General features: G+C 38.0%; 1 protein-coding gene across 2 annotated transcripts; it reads right to left on the bottom strand.

Annotated features, from left to right (window-relative positions):
* Nucleotides 1-13,612: 13,612 nt before the first annotated feature.
* Nucleotides 13,613-22,205, bottom strand: LOC137031581 (B-cell receptor CD22-like). 2 transcript variants are annotated; one of them, XM_067402622.1, is made up of 10 exons: nt 21,832-22,205; nt 20,993-21,061; nt 18,922-19,260; nt 18,584-18,823; nt 18,259-18,516; nt 17,910-18,164; nt 17,565-17,822; nt 17,352-17,451; nt 16,915-16,957; nt 13,613-16,705 (listed from the first exon to the last, which is right to left on the bottom strand). In XM_067402622.1, the coding sequence occupies exons 2-10, from the start codon at nt 21,051-21,053 to the stop codon at nt 16,670-16,672; spliced, it is 1,590 nt and encodes a 529-aa protein (XP_067258723.1). In that variant the 5' UTR covers nt 21,054-21,061; nt 21,832-22,205; the 3' UTR covers nt 13,613-16,669. The 2 variants fall into 2 exon arrangements, with proteins under 2 accessions (XP_067258723.1, XP_067258724.1); XM_067402623.1 differs by lacking the exon at nt 21,832-22,205 and adding an exon at nt 21,764-21,827.
* Between the last annotated feature and the right edge of the window lie 462 nt (nt 22,206-22,667).

Below are 22,667 nucleotides of genomic sequence, written 5' to 3'. Positions count from 1 at the left end.
CGTTCGGTTTTACAATGGGGACAATCTCAGAAGGATGAACAAATTATGTTTGTGGTCATCGCATTAAAAATAACATTTAAAGTCCTGGGGGAAAAATGTGTGTGTGTGTCTAATTACAGACACGGCATTTTTAAACAGTCCCAATAGCTTCGTCTTTATTGCAATCAATAAAACTGGTTTATTGGCAAATTAGGTAAATGTAATAACTGCATTAAAATATAAATACAACATTAAAAAGTCAACCATAGATGGTTTTGTGTCGATGTACAACGACTACAGAATGAACAGCTAACAGTTCACCGGAAGTGCCAGAGCTGGCTTAACGACAACCAGGAAGTAACCCGTGCATATAGTCCATTGCAGTCTGTATAATTCATAAACACAACTTCATTCTTTATAAATCTCTCCAACAGTGTAGCATTAGCCGTTAGCCACGGATCACAGTCTCAAACTCATTCAGAATCAATGTAAACATCCAAATAAATACAATACTCACATAATCCGATGTATGCATGCAGCATGCATGACGAACACTTTGTAAAGATCCATTTTGAGGGTTATATTAGCTGTGTGAACTTTGTTTATGCACTGTTTAAGGCAAGCGCGAGCTCCGTGGGTGGGGAGCGTGAGCATTTAAAGGGGCCGCAGCCTGAATCGGCGCATTTCTAATTATGCCCCAAAATAGGCAGTTAAAAAATTTAATTTAAAAAAATCTATGGGGTATTTTGAGCTGAAACTTCACAGACACATTCAGGGGACACCTTAGACTTATATTACATCTTGTAAAAAAACGTTCAATGGCACCTTTAATTTCCAACTCAAAACTGAATTGATTCTAACAAAAAAGAAGAAAAAGAAAAAAAAAACCTGACAATCCCAGGTGAAACAAAAGTACATTTCTATAATGTACTTAAAGTGCTCTATTTTTGTGCACTAATTTTGTACTTAATATACTAAGTATTCTTCTTTAGTAGTAGATAATATTACGAACATAAGTGTACTCAACTGTGCTATTTTGAGACGAAAATATGAACGAAATATACTATCTCTGTATTTTAAAAAAATGTATTTAGTTACTACTTATAGAACATTTGAACACATAGTGTACTACAAGTGGTAACTAAATATATTTTTTTAATAGATTTGATTTTTTAATATAATTGTATAATTAGATTTTTTTATATAATAGATTCTAGAGAGCATTTGATTGGACAGAATATTTAAAGAGAAGCTGAAGTACAGCATGATGTCATCAAAATCAATGATCCATATTGGCAGAAGTGAGAGACCGCAAGGTTTAAATGCTTATATCTTCTAAATGCACATTTTGACATTATTTTGGAGCACCCTAGCTTAATGATAATTTTAAAGGCTACAACATTCATTACTAAAAGCTAAAACACCTAATATCTTCCTGTAGTCAATATTGTATTCCTTAAAACTCATCTTGCACTAAAATGACATATTTCAATTTTTCTTTTTCTTTTTCAGTGAAAAACTCTCTTCATGCTTTAAAATTGCTTGAATGTAACTCTTGTACCATAGAGAGTATATGTGCCTATGGGATTGATGTTTTGTATGCTAGCTGCATTGGGGAATAACGTAAAGATTTTTGTTAAGTAGTAAAAACAGCACAGCGGTTCACAAGTGCTGAGCTCCCAAGTTTACATACTGTATGCTAGTTGGTTACACACAGGCTAGCAGCATCATTATGGATCCCACACATCCAGGATACAGAATGTTTGTCCTGTCTGGGAAGAGGTACAGGGCCATTAAGTCCAGTACAAATAGGTTAAAGTACAGCTTCTTTGCCAAATATGTAGCTGCCCTTAGACATCCCAATTTTCTACAATAACTCAATACTCCGTTATCAAGAATTGAGGACTATTTGTATTTTTAAATGTTGAAGGACATTCAATTGCATGCACTATAGAACTTTTTATACAATGTATGCAATATTCTTTTTGAGATTTTTTTATGTAATTTATTGTGCATGTCTATATTTAATGGATAAATGTTTATTTTGTCTTGAGAGCTAAGATACTTTGTCATTGTACCAGTTAATGATTTTAGCTGTTTGCTCAGTTTATTTAAATAAAATAAGCTGAACCAACAAAAATCTTTAGTTTTTCACTTAATTGTCATTTGCACTCATGTGTATTATGTTAAATGAAATTAAATTTGTAAAATGTTAAGTTAACCTATAAACCATTTGTGTTGGGACTGCATGAATCATTTATGACGCTTTTCCACTGTATGGGATGGCTTTGTGTGGCTCGTTTCAATAGTACCACCTCGGTTGAGGTTCCATACCGATACTAAATGTGACGTGTAAACACTGCTGAACACTGATTGGTCAGAGAATATCGTCACTACCGCAGTATCATTTTTTAGCAAAATAACTTGCTTTAAACAACACGCAACTTGAAAATGGCTGTAATGTGGTCAGTAGATGAGCATTGAAAATGTAAACTGTGTATGCGTAATTTTGAAACTTCATGACCTTTTCGTAATGATTATTTAAAAAAGTTTTTTAATTAAGCGGTTTGAGTACACCCATAACTTGTCGAGACTATTATTGCAATGAGAAAGCTTGTAGTTATAGTAACACTTCATTCTATGTGAGCATATCACGGGTATTGAAGATGGCGAAGAGTCAAGCAGCAACCGATGAATACAACGAGGGTGATGAGCAACTCCAAGGCTTGTGTGTGTAGAAAAATCCAGCCGAGAAGAACAGTTCAATTGAGGAATTTTGTTGTAAATTGGTAAGAAAAAATCATATCCCCCAAAAACAAAGCATAAACATATAGATGAGAAGTAAATGAAAAATAAATGATATATAATTCGTACATAAAAAAAAAAAAAAAAAAAAAAAAAAATATATATATATATATATATATATATATATATATATATAAGTCTTCTATACATTTCTGGGGCCATATTGACAGTGCAATGATATTTTTTGTTGTCTTGAATGGATAATAATGAAATGTCTTTTCCTTACAGATGTCACAGATCATGTCTGTATAGAGGTAAATAATACTATACAATGAAACTGTAAAACAACATGAAAATCACAGTAGTAATACTTGAGGAGATGTAGAACAAGAATCAGGTGGAGTTTGCAGTAAACAGTTTCATTTTATTAATTTTTTTAATGAATTTTAAAAATATTTCTACTAACACTAAATGCCTACAATAACTTTAGTCTACCGTGCAACCCCATGTAGACGCGCAATATTCACCTTATTCGGCCCCACCCACATTTAATACTTTGCTCTTCCGCATTTTGTCATCCGACTTCCAGTAAACTGATGCGGCACGTCCGGTAGCTAGTTCAGTGCACTGTTAGACCTTACAGTAAAATACTGGCAACACTGTTGCCAGTTATTTACTGTAATCTACAGTATGTTACTGTAAAGATACCATGAAGTATGAATGTTACCTCATTTCATTAGCAGAAACAGACTGTCTTTAATTGTCCGACTGCCATTTAAATTTACAAACGAATATTTATATAATGCTAATAATATGAGCATATTGTTATTGTAAATGTATTTCATTAGAGTTCACTACAAATATTTTAAATAAAGAGATTATCAGCACTAACAGCAAGTACACAGTCACTATCTGTTAAATAAAGCAACAAACAGCATATCATCAACAGTTCTTGATCTTCTTCTGAAATCACAGGCTCTACTCTTCAGCACAATGGTGACCCACAAAACTCAATGTTACAGTAAACTACTGGCAACAGTGTTGCCAGTATATAACAGTTTTTTTTGTTGTTGTTGTTTTTTTTTTTACATACTATTAAAATACATTTTGCTAACCTGTGGGCGAACAGATGGGCGTGAGTGCATTTGCTATTTAAACAATGTGGTGCTTGACATGAAAATGAAAACTGCGTCCGGCTGAAATTAGCAAAAAAACACTTGCGTCACACCTGGCGCCGCATTGAGCTGGCTGTATGATAGGGCCCATAATGTCTAAAGTGAATGCATACTATTCAGCTGAATGATACATTTTGCATTTTATCCATCAGTCTAAAATGAGAGAACTATCAGTTTTGGAAGATTTTCAGTAAATTTCCCTTTCAAAGTGCACCTTTTATGCTACATGTATGAAGCACATGTAACCACACGCCAATATTCATTGGTGTATGACAGTCCATGACTTCACAAGCAGGGCACCCATGATAATAAGGGTGCGTTCACACTTGTAGTTCGGTTCGTTTGGTTCATTTGGTCCTGGTCCGGTTAGCGTTCAGATTGGCAATTTTATCACCGAACCAAAAGATACCGAACCTTATGGCATAGGGATACATTCAAAACGTGATTGGTCGGATTTATGGATTTATGACGTATTGCCTATTTTGAGACGAACTTACCGAACATCCAAAACAATGCTGTGTGCTGAGGTAAATGCGCTCGTTGTGTGTGCGTAGCCTGCATGTGATGGTATTTTGGCCAGCTGGGAACTCGTGAAGAGCTTATAAAATGTGTAAAGTAGTCAAAACACCGGCGGGAATCCATCCGTCACACACAAACGATCTGCTGCATGGAGACGCGCGTCTGATGCCTGTGATGGGTGAGAAAAACCGCCATGCGTGAGGATTTTGTCCTTTTTAGGGTCTCGTCTTCCTGTTTTTTGTTCGGTTACATGTCTTTGGTCCGTGTTGCGTTCATATATCATTCGAACCGCACCAGAGTTCATTTGGAAGCGGACCGAGACCCATCTTTACAGCGGTCGCGGTCCGCTTGTTTGGTGCGCACCAGGGTTCGGATGGCAGCGTTCACATATGTTCAAATGAACCGCACTAACCGAGCAATCGCACCAGGGTTCGTTTTAATCGAACCAAACATGACAAGTTTGAACGCACCCTAAAATGCCATCTGTATTCTCTGCTCTTGAGGCTTTGGCCTGTCCCAGAAGGGATGGAAGGAGGAAGGTAGTACTTAACTTCCTTTGCTATAAAGCATAGAAGTTTGGGGATTTTTCCCTAGCACTTGGAGATATACTAGTTTTGGGAGTAATGCCACTAAATATGTTTCCAAGTCACAGAGGATGTGCCCTTGGCAGTGCTGTAGCTAGGGTATCCCGGACTCTGATGTGAGTTGTTTTTATTCCATGTTGTTGTTTTGTCCATTTCTGCAGTGATATGTACTATTTGAAGCGTCAAAGTTTTGATCACCATGCACTAGCATTGTATACATTGGTTTCAGTTTGACTTGTTTTACTTTAAAACAAGATTTTCTGTAAATCTGCTTTGGAAAAACATTGATTGTGAAACATGCTATACAAAAAACAACCTGTCCTGACAAAAATATTTAAAAAATGTTGGTTTCTGCAAACTCACGTGATTTTGAGAAACAGGAGCCTAAAAAATATCCAGTGTATTTCAGGAATGTTCACAGAGTCATTTCGACATCTCCCTTGACAGACTTTCCCCTCCGGCTTTATCATTCCAGCACCGGAGAAACTCATTGTGTCAGACTGCTCAAATTCTGTTTCACAGAACAATATTCTCATATACACTCTCAGGAAAAAAAAAAAGTGAAACAAATGTACCTTTAGGAGAACAATAGCTTGTCACCTGAGCAGACGTCTTTGTACTTGTTTACCCCTGACAATAGTACTTTAATTGCTACTCTATATTCTTACAAATAAAGGTTCCAAAAGAGGGATTTTGAAGTGATGCCATCAGGGCCGCGGGAAGTAATTTTGAACAGGGGGTGCTGTGAATTTTTTTTTTTTTTTTTTTTTTTGACAAAAAACCTATGAGCCTATAGGCCTATTTAAAATACATTTTAAAAATAAATACATTGAGATTTACTACTTTATTGTCATATACACTTCAGTGCACAGCCAGCCAGGGTCTGAAACACACAGACATCAGTTCTCAGATATGCGCAATGCGCTATTAATCTGAAGCAGAAGCAGAATCAGAAATAATAGTTTAATAATCGAAAGAAAACGAAATAATTACTTTCATTACAATTTAAGATAGCCTATACATACATGCAACTTATTTAGATACAACAAATAATATTACAACAAAATATAATATTAATCAAACTTCACAATAACGCTAAAACAATGCAATCGATTTGGTCAGCTGGCTTGAGTCACTGCACGTTTATGTCACACGCAACTCTATTAACTCCAAAATCTTTTTACGCACACCACAAGGAAATAATCTCTGACTATTTAAGCAATTTGTTTATTGAACAGTTCTCCACATCCATTACGCAAAGAACACACGCACAGTATAAAGCTTTCTGTCTCCATCTCCAACCTTTTTACACAAACCACAAGGAAATAATCTCCGACTAAACGTTATTTAACAGTTCTCCACAACCATTACGCAAAGAACACACGAACGAAATAATACTCTCCATCTCCATCCCCACCACCTTACAAAAATTCTATAGTGTACTACTTACAATTGCTTGGCTAGTCAAAGCTGATCCCACACTTGTTGCCAAAAAAATAAATGTTACAAGCGCGGCAGCACCATGCTCTTACCTGAGCTACATGCAGGCGGGGTGCCCTGGTTACAGGTGTCCAAATGTCCAAAATCCATTTCTGTGACATATTTTCTCCTCGTTTCTGTCATTAAACTATGTAAATTTACTAGTCAGCTGCTGCCAAAGATGGATGTATTCTGCATGGAACGAGCGGGAAACCTCTTTACTCGGCGACCAAACCTGACTGCCTGACGTTGACAACGTAACTTCCGAACCTGTGTTGATTAGGCCTCAAAATATAAAATTAAAATCCAAAATATACGTAATAGCCTACGTGTGTCAAAATCATTTTCTAAAATATTAATAAGGAATTTATAAATTGTGCAAAATATTTTAATAGGCCTACATTTTTTATTTTTTTTTTTTAAATCTCCCTCTCGTCACTAGGGGGTGCTGCAGCACCCCCAGCACCCCCACTTCCCGCGGCCATGGATGCCATAGAAGAACCATTTTTGGTTCCCCAAATAACCTTTTATTTAACAGTTCTTTAAAGAACCAGTGTGAAGAACATTTTTATAATCTAAAGAACCTTTTTACACTATAAAAAACCTTTTGACCAATGGAAAGGATCCGTGGATGTTAAAGGTTCTTCCTGGAATCATCGTTGGCAATAAAGACCCTTTCTGTTTAGGAGTGAATATGTACCTATTAAGGGTGAAAAGGTACAGAAATGTCCTTTCAAGGGTACTGCCCCAGTGACAGGCTGTTGTACCCTTAAAGGTACAATTTTTACATTTTTTTTTTCTCAGAGTCTAGTGAATTCTGTTTACTTTTAGTTTAATAATGTAATAGAAATGATTATTGGATGATGTACCATCCCAAAAGCCACTATCATTTACTTCAGCAATTAGCAGACATGACTCAAAGTTGCTCTTGACATGTTTTTTTTTTTTTTTTTAGGAGTCACTTTAGCATACATAATCAATTCAATTAACAACCAAACAAATATGCATTAAAAAACACAAGGTTACATGTTAATTTCTTTTTTAGTGTTTCAACTACTAAGCACATCGCTGTTATTACGCAGATACAATTCCACATTTTTAATCAGTCTAGACTCTTAAATCATAAATCAAATGCCGTTCCCAATATTTTTCTCCTCCTTTGGATGTTAGAACATGCACAGTACACATTTCAACAATTTGGATTACAAAATACAACTTTTAAGAAGACAAGAAAATTAATGATACACGAAAAAGAATGATAAGAATTTCCATCTGTCATGACAGGCTTCACCTTCCCAGCAGCTTGTGTTTTTCTTTGCTGAGAGGTTAGGCAAGTGCATAGAGTGTAAAGTCTGATGCGACTAAACCTTTACAATCTGTGACTAGTTTTCAACACACTTATTACAAAATATATAACAAATGATATACACTACACTATATGGGTGAAAGCAAAAGACATTTGTTTAATGTCAAATCATCAGATTGAAGCTCAGGAATGTTGTCAGACATATTTCCATGTCGTAATTTTTGGGAAATGCTCATCTTATAAACCTAAAAAACAAGTAACCAATTCACCTTAATGCATTATTAGTCCCCTATAATAGTTCTCTCACACACACAATCTATAAATCAGACATTGATTAAATATATTCTTCTTCTAATTAAATTGTTATGTTGATCTTTTGGCTGGAGCTGTATTTGTGCAGTCGGATAACATTGTCTTTATGATGTTTATGACACTGAAGATGTCCTGATGTTTACTGTAGATCACATTGCTGTTGTTCTTGTTGGTGATTATGTTTTTCACTGGAGCTGAAACACATGTCATTTCCACAAATCCAGTTACGCTGTGCAGGTTATTAAATTTGAGAGAAAAAAAATATATATATATTATTGGCATTAAAATGCACTGGTCTTTTTCTTAAGTATATTAATTTACAAGTATAAATACATTACCTAAATTTAAAATAAGCTTAGTATTTTTTCTAAGATTCTTGTTTATTTTTTCTTCATCAGTTTTAAATCAGTAATGAGATGCCAGACAGAGCGACTCAACGACCAAACAAAAGTGCATAGAGCGATCATTAAGCAAATGTTACTCACCTGTCTGAACCAATTAACTCAAAAACCACAGACTCCATAATCAAAGCCTCCAAAGCCTCCCATATCGAACCCTCCAGAGAAATCAAAGTTTCCCATATCGAACCCTCCAGAATAATCAAAGCCTCCCATGTCGAAGCCTCCAGGCAATTCAAAGCCTCCCAGACCATTTAGGCCCCCAGTAAAATCACAGCCTCCACAATTATTAAAGCCTCCCAGACCTAGGTCAGGTAAAACCATGCCTCCAAAACCACCATCGGTGTTTCCAATACCACCCCAGTAGTTATTTAATCTGTAAACATTGACGCGTTGGGGATTTTTATAGCGGTTTCTGCCTTTATAATTGTAGTTCGCCTTGTAATTTTGGCTTTTTGCTTTGCTGTTCTTTGAACCCATTGCTTGTCTGGAAGGCGTAAGTGATCAGTTTGAATCGGTGAGCTCCTAAAGCTGGTGTCGATGTGAATGCAGTTTGTATTTATGGTCTTTCAAGAGCACACTGATCATGTGTTACCAGCCAATTGACTGATCTCACAGGACTACAATTTGCATAGATTTCTTCTCAACCCATATATGTCTGCACAAGCGCACACACACTGTTTCAACCTCAGCTACTGTAAATGACTCAGTCTGTGACATATTTTCTCTTCAGAGTTGTGGTGCAGGAATTTGACGTATTCTTAAATGTCATCGTGGTTTATCTCTGTTGACAGATAGAAGTAAAAGCATTAAAAAATCACTATTTGGAGTTCTCTAAAATTGTTTGATCCAGCCTATAGGATATCAAAACAAGGTGGTCGTTCAAGGATGTGCATTTATTTTATAGATGTAGTGCAGAACACAACACAACATGAGTGTCTAAAATGCATGTGCACTGTTCAGATGAACGATTAGGTTAAAGGGTGAGTTCGCTCAAAAATGAAAATTCTGTCATTAATTACTCACCCTCATTTTGTTCCACACCCGTAAGACCTTCATTAATCTTCAGATGTTTTAAGATGTTTTTGATAAAATCTGATGGCTCAATGATGCCTCCATTGACAGTAAGATAACACTTTCAAATGCCCAAAAAGGACATATTTAAAACAGTTTATGACTACAGTGGTTCAACCTTAATGTTATGAAGCGACAAGAATAGTTTTTGTGCACCAAAAAAACTAAATAACGACTTTATTCAACAATTTCTAGTGATGGGTGATTTCAAAACACTGCTTCATGAAGCTTCGAAGCTTTACGAATCTTTTGTTTCAAATCAGTGGTTTAGGGAGTGTATCAAACTGCCAAAGTCATGTGATTTTAGTAAACGAGGCTTCGTTACATCATAAGCGTTTCGAAATTTCAATGGTTCACCAAAATGCATTTACTTTAAAAAACCTTGTGGCATATGGGTGTGTTATAAGATGTTCATTTCAAATAAGAATGATGAAGAAATTAAACTAATCAATTAATGCTCATTAGTGTTATTGTAAATGTCTGTCGCCCCCTGCTGGATATCTGTATAGTTACTGTGTCACTTGACTCACTCACACAAGTGCTTCTAAACAGCAGCAGGCCTAACAGTCCGTCAGAAGAGGAACATAGTTGACTGATTTACTTACTGACAAACATAAATATTATTAGAATTTTTCTTTCATTCACAAAAGCTCCAGTTAAGGCTGACAACATAAACTCATCTCATTACGAAACTAACCAATCAAAATACTGATATTCAAATGATGCAATATCATTGGCTTCTGTTCAAAATGCAGCCTGAAGCAGAAAGAAAACACACTCAAACCAAGAGGCGAAGAGCAACTAAAAGTTTCTTTCTAAAATCTGTTACTCCAGCTAACAGGGAACATTCTTATAAGATTTTGGCAAGTTTCTCTCAAATTTATGAACACACATTCTTCCACATACATAAATAAAATGTTTGTTTGAGGTGATCTAGGCCCGCATTCGTAAAGCTTCCAAGAATCCTCTCAGGAAGCTCCTAATTTAGCTTAAATTTCTACGTAGGAGTCTTAGCTTCAGAGCAATTCAGGACCTATCTGAGAGCAACTCTAAGTGAGAAAAAGACAAAAACTTCCATCTTAGTGAGGAGGGGTCTATTATAAACCTTCACTTTGCAATTACAGGCGTAATTTTTCTTGTTTCACTGTACTCACACATACACATTATATATGTATATACTATTCTTCAATTTACAATGCTGTTAATGTTATACTTAACATATTTGATAGGAAATGAACAGCAACACATTAAGAAGTTTAGAGCCTTACATATTGATGTTATGGACAGATAATCTGGGAACACAGAGGAAGACGTAGAATGACATTTATTTCAGGTGCAGGTGAGAGCCAGGGAGGATGATGGGAAATGGAGTTCATAGACAGATGATGACTTCGACAATTGAATTGCATAGCATCATATTTTATCCATTGCATTAAATATATATATATATATATATATATATATATATATATATATATATATATATATACACAGTCACATTTTCAAGACTCTAAACACATTTAGCACAAAATCCTTCTGTATTAACACAATAGATAAGAAATAATGTCTGGATGAGGGAGAGGAATAGATGAAGGAGGAGCAGAGTAGGATCAGGACAAGGGAGAAGAAGAGAGAGAAGAGAGGAGTAAGTTCTGAAGTTCTGCATAGGGGACTCATTTGAACAATAGCTGTCCTGAGCAACTCTGTTAATTTCTTCTTCTTCTTTTTTCTACTGTACATTCTATAAAGTAATGATTCATTCACATTTAGATATATGTTGCCAAGAATGCACACAAAGTACTTTAAGTATTGGTAAAGGCAATTGTAAAAAAAAAACTGTAAATGAACATGAACTTTATTGTAAAATGAATAAAGTAAGTTTACCATAGCCGAGTCTGATGGTGCGAATGAGCCAGCGGGACGTGTTGGGGAGCGCTATCCACGCCTCCAGACACCGATCCGGTGGTAGCTGGACAGACATACACACAAATTCCCCCCGGCCCTCCTCCGGGGGTGGGAGAGATGATGGAAGACTCTCCCGAAGAGCAGGATCCTTCCCCTCCAGGTCGCCGTCTCAGGATCGTGACTTCCTCGACCACTTACCACCTGGCTTGGTTGAGACGGGCTGGGCACCACGTCCGCGACCGGCACTCTGCTGTTTGGCTGGTGTTGGCTGCTGCTTTGCCAACTTAGCAGAGGCGGAGGACAACGCGGGCGGGCGCCCTCGGCGACGAGTGGGCTGAGGCTGAGCCGCTGGCGGCAGGGTGGAGGCAGCAGCGGACCGCCGGGGCATGACATGTTTGATGGCCTCAGCCTGCTTCTGTGCGGCGGAGAACTGTTGGGCGAAGCTCTCCACCGCTTCACCGAAAAGGCCGACCGGGGACACGGGGGAGTCCAGGAACCGATGTTTGTCGGTTTCCCTCATGTCCGCCAAGGTCAGCCAGAGGTGGCGCTGCTGGACTACTAACGTAGACATCGCATGACCAACAGAACGCGCTGTCACCTTCGTTGCGCGGAGGGCGAGGTCGGTGGCAGCGCGCAGCTCTCCAAGCAACTGTTGGTCAAGCCCACCCTGGGGCATTTCCGATAGCGCTTTTGCCTGGTAAACCTGCAAAAGGGCCATGGCATGCAAAAAGGCCATGGTAAGCTTTCTCTGTCAGTCCTGACGAGAATTTACAGGCCCGGGACGGGAGACGTGGTTCACCGTGCCAGCCGGTGGCCATTGGACACAGCTGCATTGCAACAGACCGCTCGACTGGGGGAATCCGATCGTATCCCCTAGCCTCTCCGCCGTCCAGGGAGGTGAAGGCGGACGAGGGTCCAGACTTGGCATGAGCGCTATACGGCGTTCGCCAAAATCTGGTCACCTCATCGTGCACCTCCGGGAAGAAAGGCATCGGGGTGGGACGCTGGGTTTGACCAGCGCGACCCGCTCCGAAGTACCAATCATCGAGCCGAGAAGGGCCGGGACAGGGTGGAGGGTTACACACGAGCCCGACACTCTCGACTGCCCGGGAAAGCACAGCCGTCAGCTCGGGATCAGACTCGGGCGGCGCTACAGTCCCAAAGGGAGGCAGCAGAGCCGAATCCTCATCTCCCGAGGACTCTTGCTCACCTTACGATGCTGAGATCGACATCTGATCCGCAGCGGATGCACCAAAGGAAACGGTTGGACAGTCCGTAGAGGGCCTAGCGGAAACTGATGGCATCACAACGGGTTGCAGTGCTGATGAGGCGGCAGGGGCCCGAGGAGCGGTGCTCCTCCTAACCGTGATCCTCAGATCACCCTGCCTATGCACCGCCGAACCGTCATTCCGACTGGAGCCGGAAAAAACAGCCAAATGGGGCATAGGGGAGGGGACCCCCGCTCCCTGAGAGTTCAGGAAGGAGAGTCTCGATCTCAGGACTGCGATAGTCATATTCCCGCAGTGGGAACATGAACTATCCACAAAAGCTGCTTCAGCGTGCTGAATGCCCAAACACGCAATTGTGCCCATCAGCTGGGACCAGGGAACGACCGCACCCAGTAACGCACAGACGAAATGACATACTGTCAGGGCTCGTCTGTGAAGCTCTTTCAGAAGGGGAAGAATCAGCTCTCTTGTGCTGAAGCACACAGGGAGTGACGCGATGTGTTCGGGTACACCACTCCCCAAACACACCAGTTGAGAGCTTTAAGCTCAGCTCCTCGGGAAGCTCGCGACCTCGCTGTTGTGCCTTTACGCCAACACAAAAAGATGCTGAAATCTTCAGGCTCTTTAGTTTCACTTTTAGTTTCACTTAGTGAAGTCTTGAAGCAGGACACCAAACGTTTGGCTCCGAAGCGAAAGACAGAGTGTGATTGCATCTGCTTCCTGTTTATATACACCTGTCGGAGGCGGTGCGCATTATGCAAATATTGCACGCCAATTCCATTGGCTTGTTTTAGGCCCAATTCCAATTCTATTTTATACCCCTTCCCCTTCCCCTTCCCCCTACGCCTACCCCTTCCCCTTGCCCCTTGAAACAGAGTGTCAAGGGGTAGGGCTGAAAATATTCCCCTAAGAAATGGGACACCACTACTAGACCGTTACACGTCATCATAAGTCGTCGCTAGCTCCTACGTCATAGATGCGCCGATGTTTATCACACACTTCTTAAAGGCCAATTCACACCGCACCGACAACAGCCAACAAACTCGTCTGTTGGAGTTTGTCGGGTCGTGGAATGTCTGCGCGGTGTGAACAGTTTTCCAACAGACGGCAACAAACCCTGACGTAATCTGACCTGGCCACGAACCGTTGCCATGACGATGAGGCATGTCCCCTGCAAAGACAGCTGTTTGATCGCGCCCGCGCCTCACGCACACACAACAAAGCAGTGGAAACGTGACATCGCAGCTTGTTAATTATAAAAAATAAAATACTGTTAAAAAAATAAAATATACAAAAGGTACAATAGTCCATAGTGCAATCCGTGCCATTCAGCAAGAGCAGCTGCTCCACTTCACCGAAAAAGAGAGGTAACGTTAACCACTATGAGAGCAACGCAGGTTTACCTTCAGTTTTGTTTTTAATAATTCGTTTTGGCTTGTTTAGCTACATGGTTGTATATGCTTATGGGTCTCGTTAATAAAAAGGGTCGCGCTAAAAAAAATTGTTTGTTGGTGCGGTGTGAATTGGCCTTTTAAGATGCCATCGATAGCTGTAGTGATCTCTGCTGCTTGGGCGACAGCTATTTTTTTTGCATTTGTCTTCAGTTCTTCGCATAATACAAAGGAGACGAGCCTGCGTGTTTCCTCAGGAGTCCCTTGTTGATACAGAACATACAATACTGATGAATAAGCACGCAAACTGAATGCACTTTTTGTTTATATCATGTAACGTACACGTATTTATGGACGTAACCACAACAAAACAATACATTAATCAGGCATACAGCAAAAAGACAAGTTAGCTGCCACCGGATTTGAATTTATGTTGTCAAATCAACGCGGGTTTCAATAAAATATAAAAAAATATGTTGTGGAACTAAAAAACATTAGCGAACTTTTTTCATAGCGATTTTAACAAATCTTTTTTCGGAGAACATAACCGTATACATGAACACAAGATTAAAGGCAACATAAAACAAGTGATTATTTTTTACTAAAATACTGTTTACCATAAAAAAAATACTTACATTTATGGGTCTCTCTGCTCGCTCGGTTGGCCATGTTGGAAATTTATCATACCCCTTCGTCTGAAGTGTGGTCCCGAAAAATCTTCGTTTGAAGGGCTACCTGGCCCTTCCCCCTACCCCTTCCTCTCCAACCAAATGAGAATTGGGACACCCCTACCCCTTCACGTGAACGCGCGAAACAAAGGGGAAGGGGAAAGGGGAAGGGGTAAGGGGTAGAATTGGGATTGGGCCTTAGTTCACTCAAAGCTGGGCTCTAGTGATATCCCAATTCGTCGGTCACTACTGACGTACGTCGAACGTGACCGACTGAAAGGGAACTGAATTAAACATGAATTACAGTAGGAACATGTGTTAATAAAGCAATTATTAACACACTGAGTAACTATTACTATATGTCTAAATAATAAGATGCATAAATGTACTTTTAAATAGTTTATTAATCATTTACTTGCACTTTCTAAATGATCTTATGAACCACTGACAACTCCTAAATAACTGGCTTGTAAATAATGTAATACATAATTTAAAAATGATCAATTGATCATCAATAAAGAATGGAAATACAATTATTAAACACATTATAGATATGCTTATAAATCAAAAACAAAGCATTTATAGCTGCATTTATAAACTGCTTACTAATGTCTATTAATGTTTTATGAATGATGAATTGACTATTTACTAATGCTAAAGATTCATAGTATGCTGTTATTATAAAGTGTTACCGAGTTTTCATTTTTGGGTGAACTAAACCTTTAAATATTGAGCAACAAGCTCAGTGGCTGCAGATGCAATGGGAACCAAGTCAGCTTGTGCTGTGTAGTTAATATGTAAATGTCATCAGGATGTGTTAAGGACCCATCAGCCTATGCAATCAAGAGTTTCATGACAGAACTTTGTATTTTTGGCTGGGTAGGATCACATCATATATGGTAATATATATGCTGTGACCAAATTGAGACCATTTGACCAATCGTACTGAGACATTTAAAACTATTGGCTGCTTTCATATTGTTACATGTGCACTCTGTATTGGACTCATTGTTGGACTTATTATTGTTCTATTTCTCGCCACCAGTTAGTCACCATGGCAACTAATCACCATCATCATCACACCCAGCTGTTTCTAATCACCCTCCTTGTTATCCCTTGTATATAATGGTGCGTTCCAAGTCCTCCTGGGAAGTTCATATTTATGATGTGGGAAGTCGTGTGTACGACGGTAGGTGCGTTCAAGTCACTTTCGTCGGAGTATGATGGCGGTGTGCCTTCTCTAAATTAATTACACAAAATAACAACACTTCTGCTTCTAGAAAATGGAGAGCAAAGAATGTGCATTAGTTGTATGTTGCTTTCTTATGTTTTTTAATTAATTTATGAAGCCATTGTAAAAATGTATTGTTACATATTTCATTTTTATATTGTGATGCTATTGTATTTTTTGCTGGGAATCAGCTTACTTCATTGTAAATAGAAAAGTCTGACAATGTCACTGAAAAATACCTAAGTATTGTGGTATTTCGCCATGTTTCTGACTGACACGCCCCCAACTTATTTGTTTGCTTATTTGCAAACATATATTTGTTTATTTAATAAAAATGAGTGGTTCAAACGTAACTTTTTAGATATAAAAACTGAACAATAAAAAGGACAACATTCAGTCTAAGTGTAACAGACGAACAGACTTTAAGAGAGTTAAATGATACCAAACACTAAAGGAAAAGCAATGAATTCACAAGATACATTATTTGTGGTAATCACGATTAGTAAACTTTTAGTGACCTGAGCCTGGTGGAGAAAGAGAAGGGAAAGAGGGGCTCAGGAATGGGTGAGCAGAGTAGATTATGCATACATGTTTGCAGATGTATTGTTTTATTGCACGGTGTCTGTTCCTGTAAAAGTTGATGAATTCAGATCTGTCAGGAAATCAAGCCAGCCTTACTCTATATATACTTCAGCACTGGGATCCACAATCTACAGGGACAAAGACAGAAGGGTTTAAACATTTGGCAGTCTAACAATACTGCCTTTAATGTTCAGAGGATCTTCATGTAAATCAGTTTTTACTGGATTATAGAAACTCTTGGATTTAAAACTGAAGAATCAGATGTCTGGACATGAGACATGTGTGTCTTACACTCTTAAAATATCTGCAGCTCAATATATAATTGTGATCATCTCACCTGAGAAAATCTTACAGCAGATCTTTTCATCCTTTTTGTATGACTGTCAAAAGAAAGATGAATAAACAGCAGATTTAAAGAGTTTCATATGCTTATATTAACTTTTTAACTGGATAGAACCATGATTCACATAGATGAAGACATTCAGGAATTTTAAAGACACTTTAGCATGTGTGTTTACAACAATGTTGTTTATTCTTACTAGCTCACACAAACCCCTTCCCTTATGGAAACAAAATATATTTCCACATATTTATGATCAATATATTATCTGGTTTGAATACATTGAAAAATATGTGAAACAAACTATTGTGGGTTAGCAAAATAACTGCATATTTAAACTGTAGTACAAATGTGGTAAACAGGTATACTTTGCTTATTGTAGCACAGTAACACTACATTTACACTGCAGTTCAATTTTGTAAAGGACGTCTTACCGAATATACAAAACAATGAGAGCAGCAGATGCTCCACAGAGTCCAACACCAACACCAAAACCAATACCAAACGCTGCAGACCACGAGACAGATCTTTCTGCTGAAATAGACAAAAACACACATCAGCTGTTTACCAGGACTGAACAACAAAATATACTGACAAAATAAATGTGTGAGCAGGTGTATGTGAAGAATATGATTCATAAAACGCACACATGATGTTTAAAGTCACAGCATCAGAGTATTTCTCTCCATGTTTATTTCTGCACTTGCACTTGTATTCTCCACTGTCATCAGAGCTGAACTTTGAGATGTTGAAGATTCTTCCAGATCCTACAAACGTTCCTCCTTTAAACCAGCTGAAGTTCAGAGCAGGAGGGTTTGAATCACTGCTGCAGATCAGAGTCACTGAATCTCCCTCCCAAATCTGACCAGACTGACATATGGACACAGAGACTTTCCTGGAAGGGTCTAAAACAGACACACATTTAAATTACCAATAAATATTCGATTATGAATTTGGATTTGTGAACAATGTGCAGATTATTATTAACTCACACATGACATTTAAAGTCACAGCATCAGAGTATTTCTCTCCATGTTCATTGATGGATCTGCACTTGTATTCTCCACTGTCATCAGAGCTGATCTTTGAGATGTTGAAGATTCTTCCAGATTCTACAAACGTTCCTCCTTTAAACCAGCTGATTTCTGCAGGAGGGTTTGAATCACTGCTGCAGATCAGAGTCACTGAATCTCCTGACACTATTTCACCAGATGGACTGATGGACACTGAGACGCTCCTGGGTTCATCTAAAACAGACAAAAGAAACTGTATTATCTTGTGTTGGAATTTTTATTTACTTATCTGTTCGTTATCTCAGTTACTGAACCATCATTAACTCACACATGACATTTAAAGTCACAGCATCAGAGTATTTCTCTCCATGTTCATTGATGGATCTGCACTTGTATTCTCCACTGTCATCAGAGCTGATCTTTGAGATGTTGTAGATTCTTCCAGATCCTACAAACGTTCCTCCTTTAAACCAGCTGAAGTTCAGAGCAGGAGGGTTTGAATCACTGCTGCAGATCAGAGTCACTGAATCTCCTGACACTATTTCACCAGATGGACTGATGGACACTGAGACACTCTTTGGAGGATCTAAATCAGACAAAAATTTAATCATCTCATCTAAACAAAATTTCCATTTTTTTTAACGAATACATACGTGTGACATTGAGCTGAACAGCAGGAGAGATGTGATTGTGTCCGTGTACAGCACAGCTATATCTGCCTGCATCCTCTCTTCTGACTGACTCAAAGTTGAGTTCGTTACTCTCATTTAATATCTTCTGTGAGTTTCTGTACCAGATGAATGTTGCTCTGTCAGTCAGAGTGCAGCTGCTTTTACATGTCAGACGGACTGAATCTCCCTCTGTCACTCTCTCAGGAGACTCCACCTGAAGATCTGAACACAACACACACATTATATCTAGTGCTGCTGTCATACACTGATTATTATTCAACATAATGCACAGAAGAAGAGAGAAACCTCATGAAAGTCACCTGTGACAGTAAGAGTCACTCCTGGAACACCAGTCCATTTGTCTTTATTAGTGATAAATTTGAAATAGTACATGTGTGAATCCTTCAGTGTCACATGACTCAGTCTGATGGTGCAGTTCTGCTGTTTATCTCCCAGATACTGAAGCCTCTGACTGTATTCAGGGTCCTCAGACAGATCTGGGGGTTCTACACCTTCTTGTAATGGCCCTTTGGTCCAGAAGACTTTCTTGATCTGATGTCCAGTAGGGTATGTATAAGTGCAGCTCATTATCACTGATGAGTTCTTTAGTGCACAGATGTGTGAAGGACTGTAACTCACACCCCAATCAGCAGATACCACTGAAACACAGAAATAATAATGAAAATGTTGTTTTTTCAGATACACTGGGCCATGAAAACTCTTGAAATCTGTGGCAGATATCAGCCAAGTCTACAAAATCAACTCCTCAGTATGAAGGTTCAGTACTAGGACCATTGCTTTTCACCCTGTACATGCTACCCTTAGTTGTGCTGATGATATTCAGCTTTGTATTTCTTTGACAAATATACCAATTCACAAAACTAACAGAATGCATTGTTGATATACACAACTGGATGATTAAAAATTTCCTATGACTTCCGCAACATGTTCTCCAACCAATACGCCTAGATGGGTATTTTATAAAAGTAGTCGTTAATAAAAAATGAATTTGTTTTGCTAAATGGAAATAGGACAAATAGTTTAAAAAGTCCACACATTGCAAAATGACCTATAGGGTCGTGTTTTTTTGGAGGACAGTCTGGACTAAATTAGTAATAAGGGTAATGGCATCTACGCTAATATTTGTCTGTCTGTGTCATTCTTATCCTGAGGTTACCATAATCATCTAGATCCATAATATATCCAGACTAGATGGTGGACCTGCACCAAGATGACCACAACAGCCCTGGATGCCAGCGGAGACCTTGACAACTAGACAAGCCCTACAGTATATAGACAGATCCCTTGTGAAGACCTTGATGACTACATAGCCATCGACCTTCAGTTAAGAGTACCAAACACCCCTATGGCCAGCTACAACTCCTTCTCCTTTCATATGTCGACATGTTGTACCCCAATCTTCAAGTAAAAGGAAATGGATGAAATATTCTGAACTATATCATTCCTCAATCTGACCTGTAATGCATCCTGGAATGAAACCACACCAAGTTTGTTCGTCTGGCCAGAGAAGAACTGCCAACATTTTTTTCTCCATTTCTTTCACAGATGGAGTTTGGGTCACCATTGGATGTTTAGTTGGAGACACTTAATATTTAGCAAAATTATTGACTTTACTGCACTGAAATTATCGGGTGAGAACTGAACTAAGCTCACCGATGACATTGTTTTCTCCAGAGCTGCTTTATAGATGAAATAATAATTGTTATCAATTATAATAACTCATAATTGTCAATAAACACTGAACTGTCTTTAGTTGAACAATCACACTTTTGTCTTATATTTAGAGCTGCTTTACAGCTGAACTGAATTTTGTTACATCATTGATCATTACTTTTTGTTTGCTTAACTAATGCATAATTGTGAACAAGTAAATCATTAATTACTAGTTTATTTATGCTTAACTAATGCATAATTCTGACCCTTACAATGTAAAGTTAATCATTAATTACTAGTGTGTTCATTCTTAACTAATGCTTAATTATGAACAAGTTCATAATTAATTAATGCTTATAACTAATGCATTATTCTGGACCCTTAAAATAAAGTGTTACCTAACTCATAATTGTCAATAAACACTGAACTGACTTCAGCTGAACAATCACACTTTTGTCTTATATTTAGAGCTGCTTTACAGCTGAATTGAATTTTGTAACATCATTGATTATTACTTTCCTGTTCATTTCTGTAAAGCTGCTTTTTAGACAATCTATATTGTATAAAGCGCTACATGAATAAAGGTGAATTGACTTGGTCGAAATTCAAAAGCATTTCAACACTAAACCCCAGAAACATATTTCATAATAAATCATAAAAATTGCTGAACTAAAGTAAAAAAAAAAAAAAAGTGTTGCTGTAAAGTCAGTGACTCACCATAAAACATGAGCAAAAACATCAGGGGAAGTTTAGGAGCCATTCTGACTGGCATCATCATAGCAACACCTACAACAACAAATTAGTTACTGCAAATTTAGTTAATATAATGCAAACTTACATTTAAAGGGTCATATCATACATTCCCTCTCTGACAGGGCACAGAATCATTGACGTGGATTATTAATATTATTGTTGTTGTTGTTGTTATTATTGGTCCCACTTTATATTAGGTGACCTTAACTACTATGTACTTAAATCAAAATAAGTACAATGTACTTATTGGGTTCATATTGAATTGCAAAACACTTTTGCTGCTATTGAGGTGGAATACGGGCAAGGTTTGGTGGTATGGGTAGGTTAAGGGTTGGTTAAGGTGTAAGGGATGGATCAACAGAGTAATTATAAATATTATAATTACTAGTAATATTATAATTAAAAGTAATTATAAATAATTACATAAATTAATTACAGATGCAATTACATGCAGGTATTTTTAAAATATAACTACAATGTAAAAACATGTTTGTACACAATAAGTGCATTGTATCAAATGATTCATTTAAATGTAAGTACATAGTAGTTAAGGCCACCTAATATTAAGTGGGATCTTATTATTATTTATTGCCAGGGTATCATGAAAAACATACATGAGTAAAACAAATGTAAATGTACAGACTTAAATAGACTCTCAGAATACTCACTCATGTAACAGCTAAACATTTACAATAAATCAAGCAAGAACAACATAAAAGTAATAAAAATATTTACTTTTTCCAGTGTCTTACATAAGTAATGCGACAGAATGAATAGATCAAAGAAATATGAAATTGTTCTACCGTGTTTCAGTAAGTCACTCGTCCATCAGAGGTGAAATGATGAAAACAGACCAAACGGAGGAAGTAAGAGAGGAAGTAGAGGGTAGTAGAGGGTGTTGCTGATTTGCCAGACATAATCAAATCCAGTGAAAACAAATTAAATAATATTATTTTGATCATACGCTGCCAAGTTTTTTGAGGTGTTGCTGTAACATCAGTAAGTCGACGTGAATGTGATATAAGTCTGTAGCACTCAAACGAACCTCAGTTTCACAAAAATGCAGAAACAGAAATGTTTTGACACAAAAATAAATAGGCCATGGGTCACATTATGTGTGGCTAACACATAGATGGTGTTCCGTCACAGGCACAGTGTAGTTTAGATCCGAAGAACAATGAGAACAGAGGGCTTATATATACACAAGGATAATCAAAGAAACATGAAACAGGTGTGTAACTCAACTATCAGAACATGCTGCAATCTAGAATACAGGCAAAACAGTGACAAGGAAAACCATGACAAAAAAAATAAATAAATAAAAAAAATAAACAGAACATGATTAAGAAACTTTGAACATGACAATTATTAACAATATTATATTAATATATTATTCCATCATTTTGTTTTCCTTTTCTCTGATACTTTTATTTTGCTGTTCTCCATGTTAATATTTCTCAGTCAAAGAAAATTTTCTTCTGCCATTTGTTAAAAATGGGAAATGCAGCAAGAAATTGTTGTCCGTCATCATTTCTGTCACTCTTGCATATGAGTGAGATGGACATTTTCTTGATGGAGGTCAAATGCCTTTTCTAAAAAAGTGTAATTAGAGTGTTTTGAGGAAGATGGAGTTTTTATG

The sequence above is a fragment of the Chanodichthys erythropterus genome, chromosome 12, assembly GCF_024489055.1.
Source record: "Chanodichthys erythropterus isolate Z2021 chromosome 12, ASM2448905v1, whole genome shotgun sequence".
Lineage (NCBI taxonomy): Eukaryota > Metazoa > Chordata > Actinopteri > Cypriniformes > Xenocyprididae > Chanodichthys > Chanodichthys erythropterus.
The sequence above is the reverse complement of the archived record's forward strand: the minus strand, read 5'-3'. Positions and strand labels throughout refer to the sequence as shown.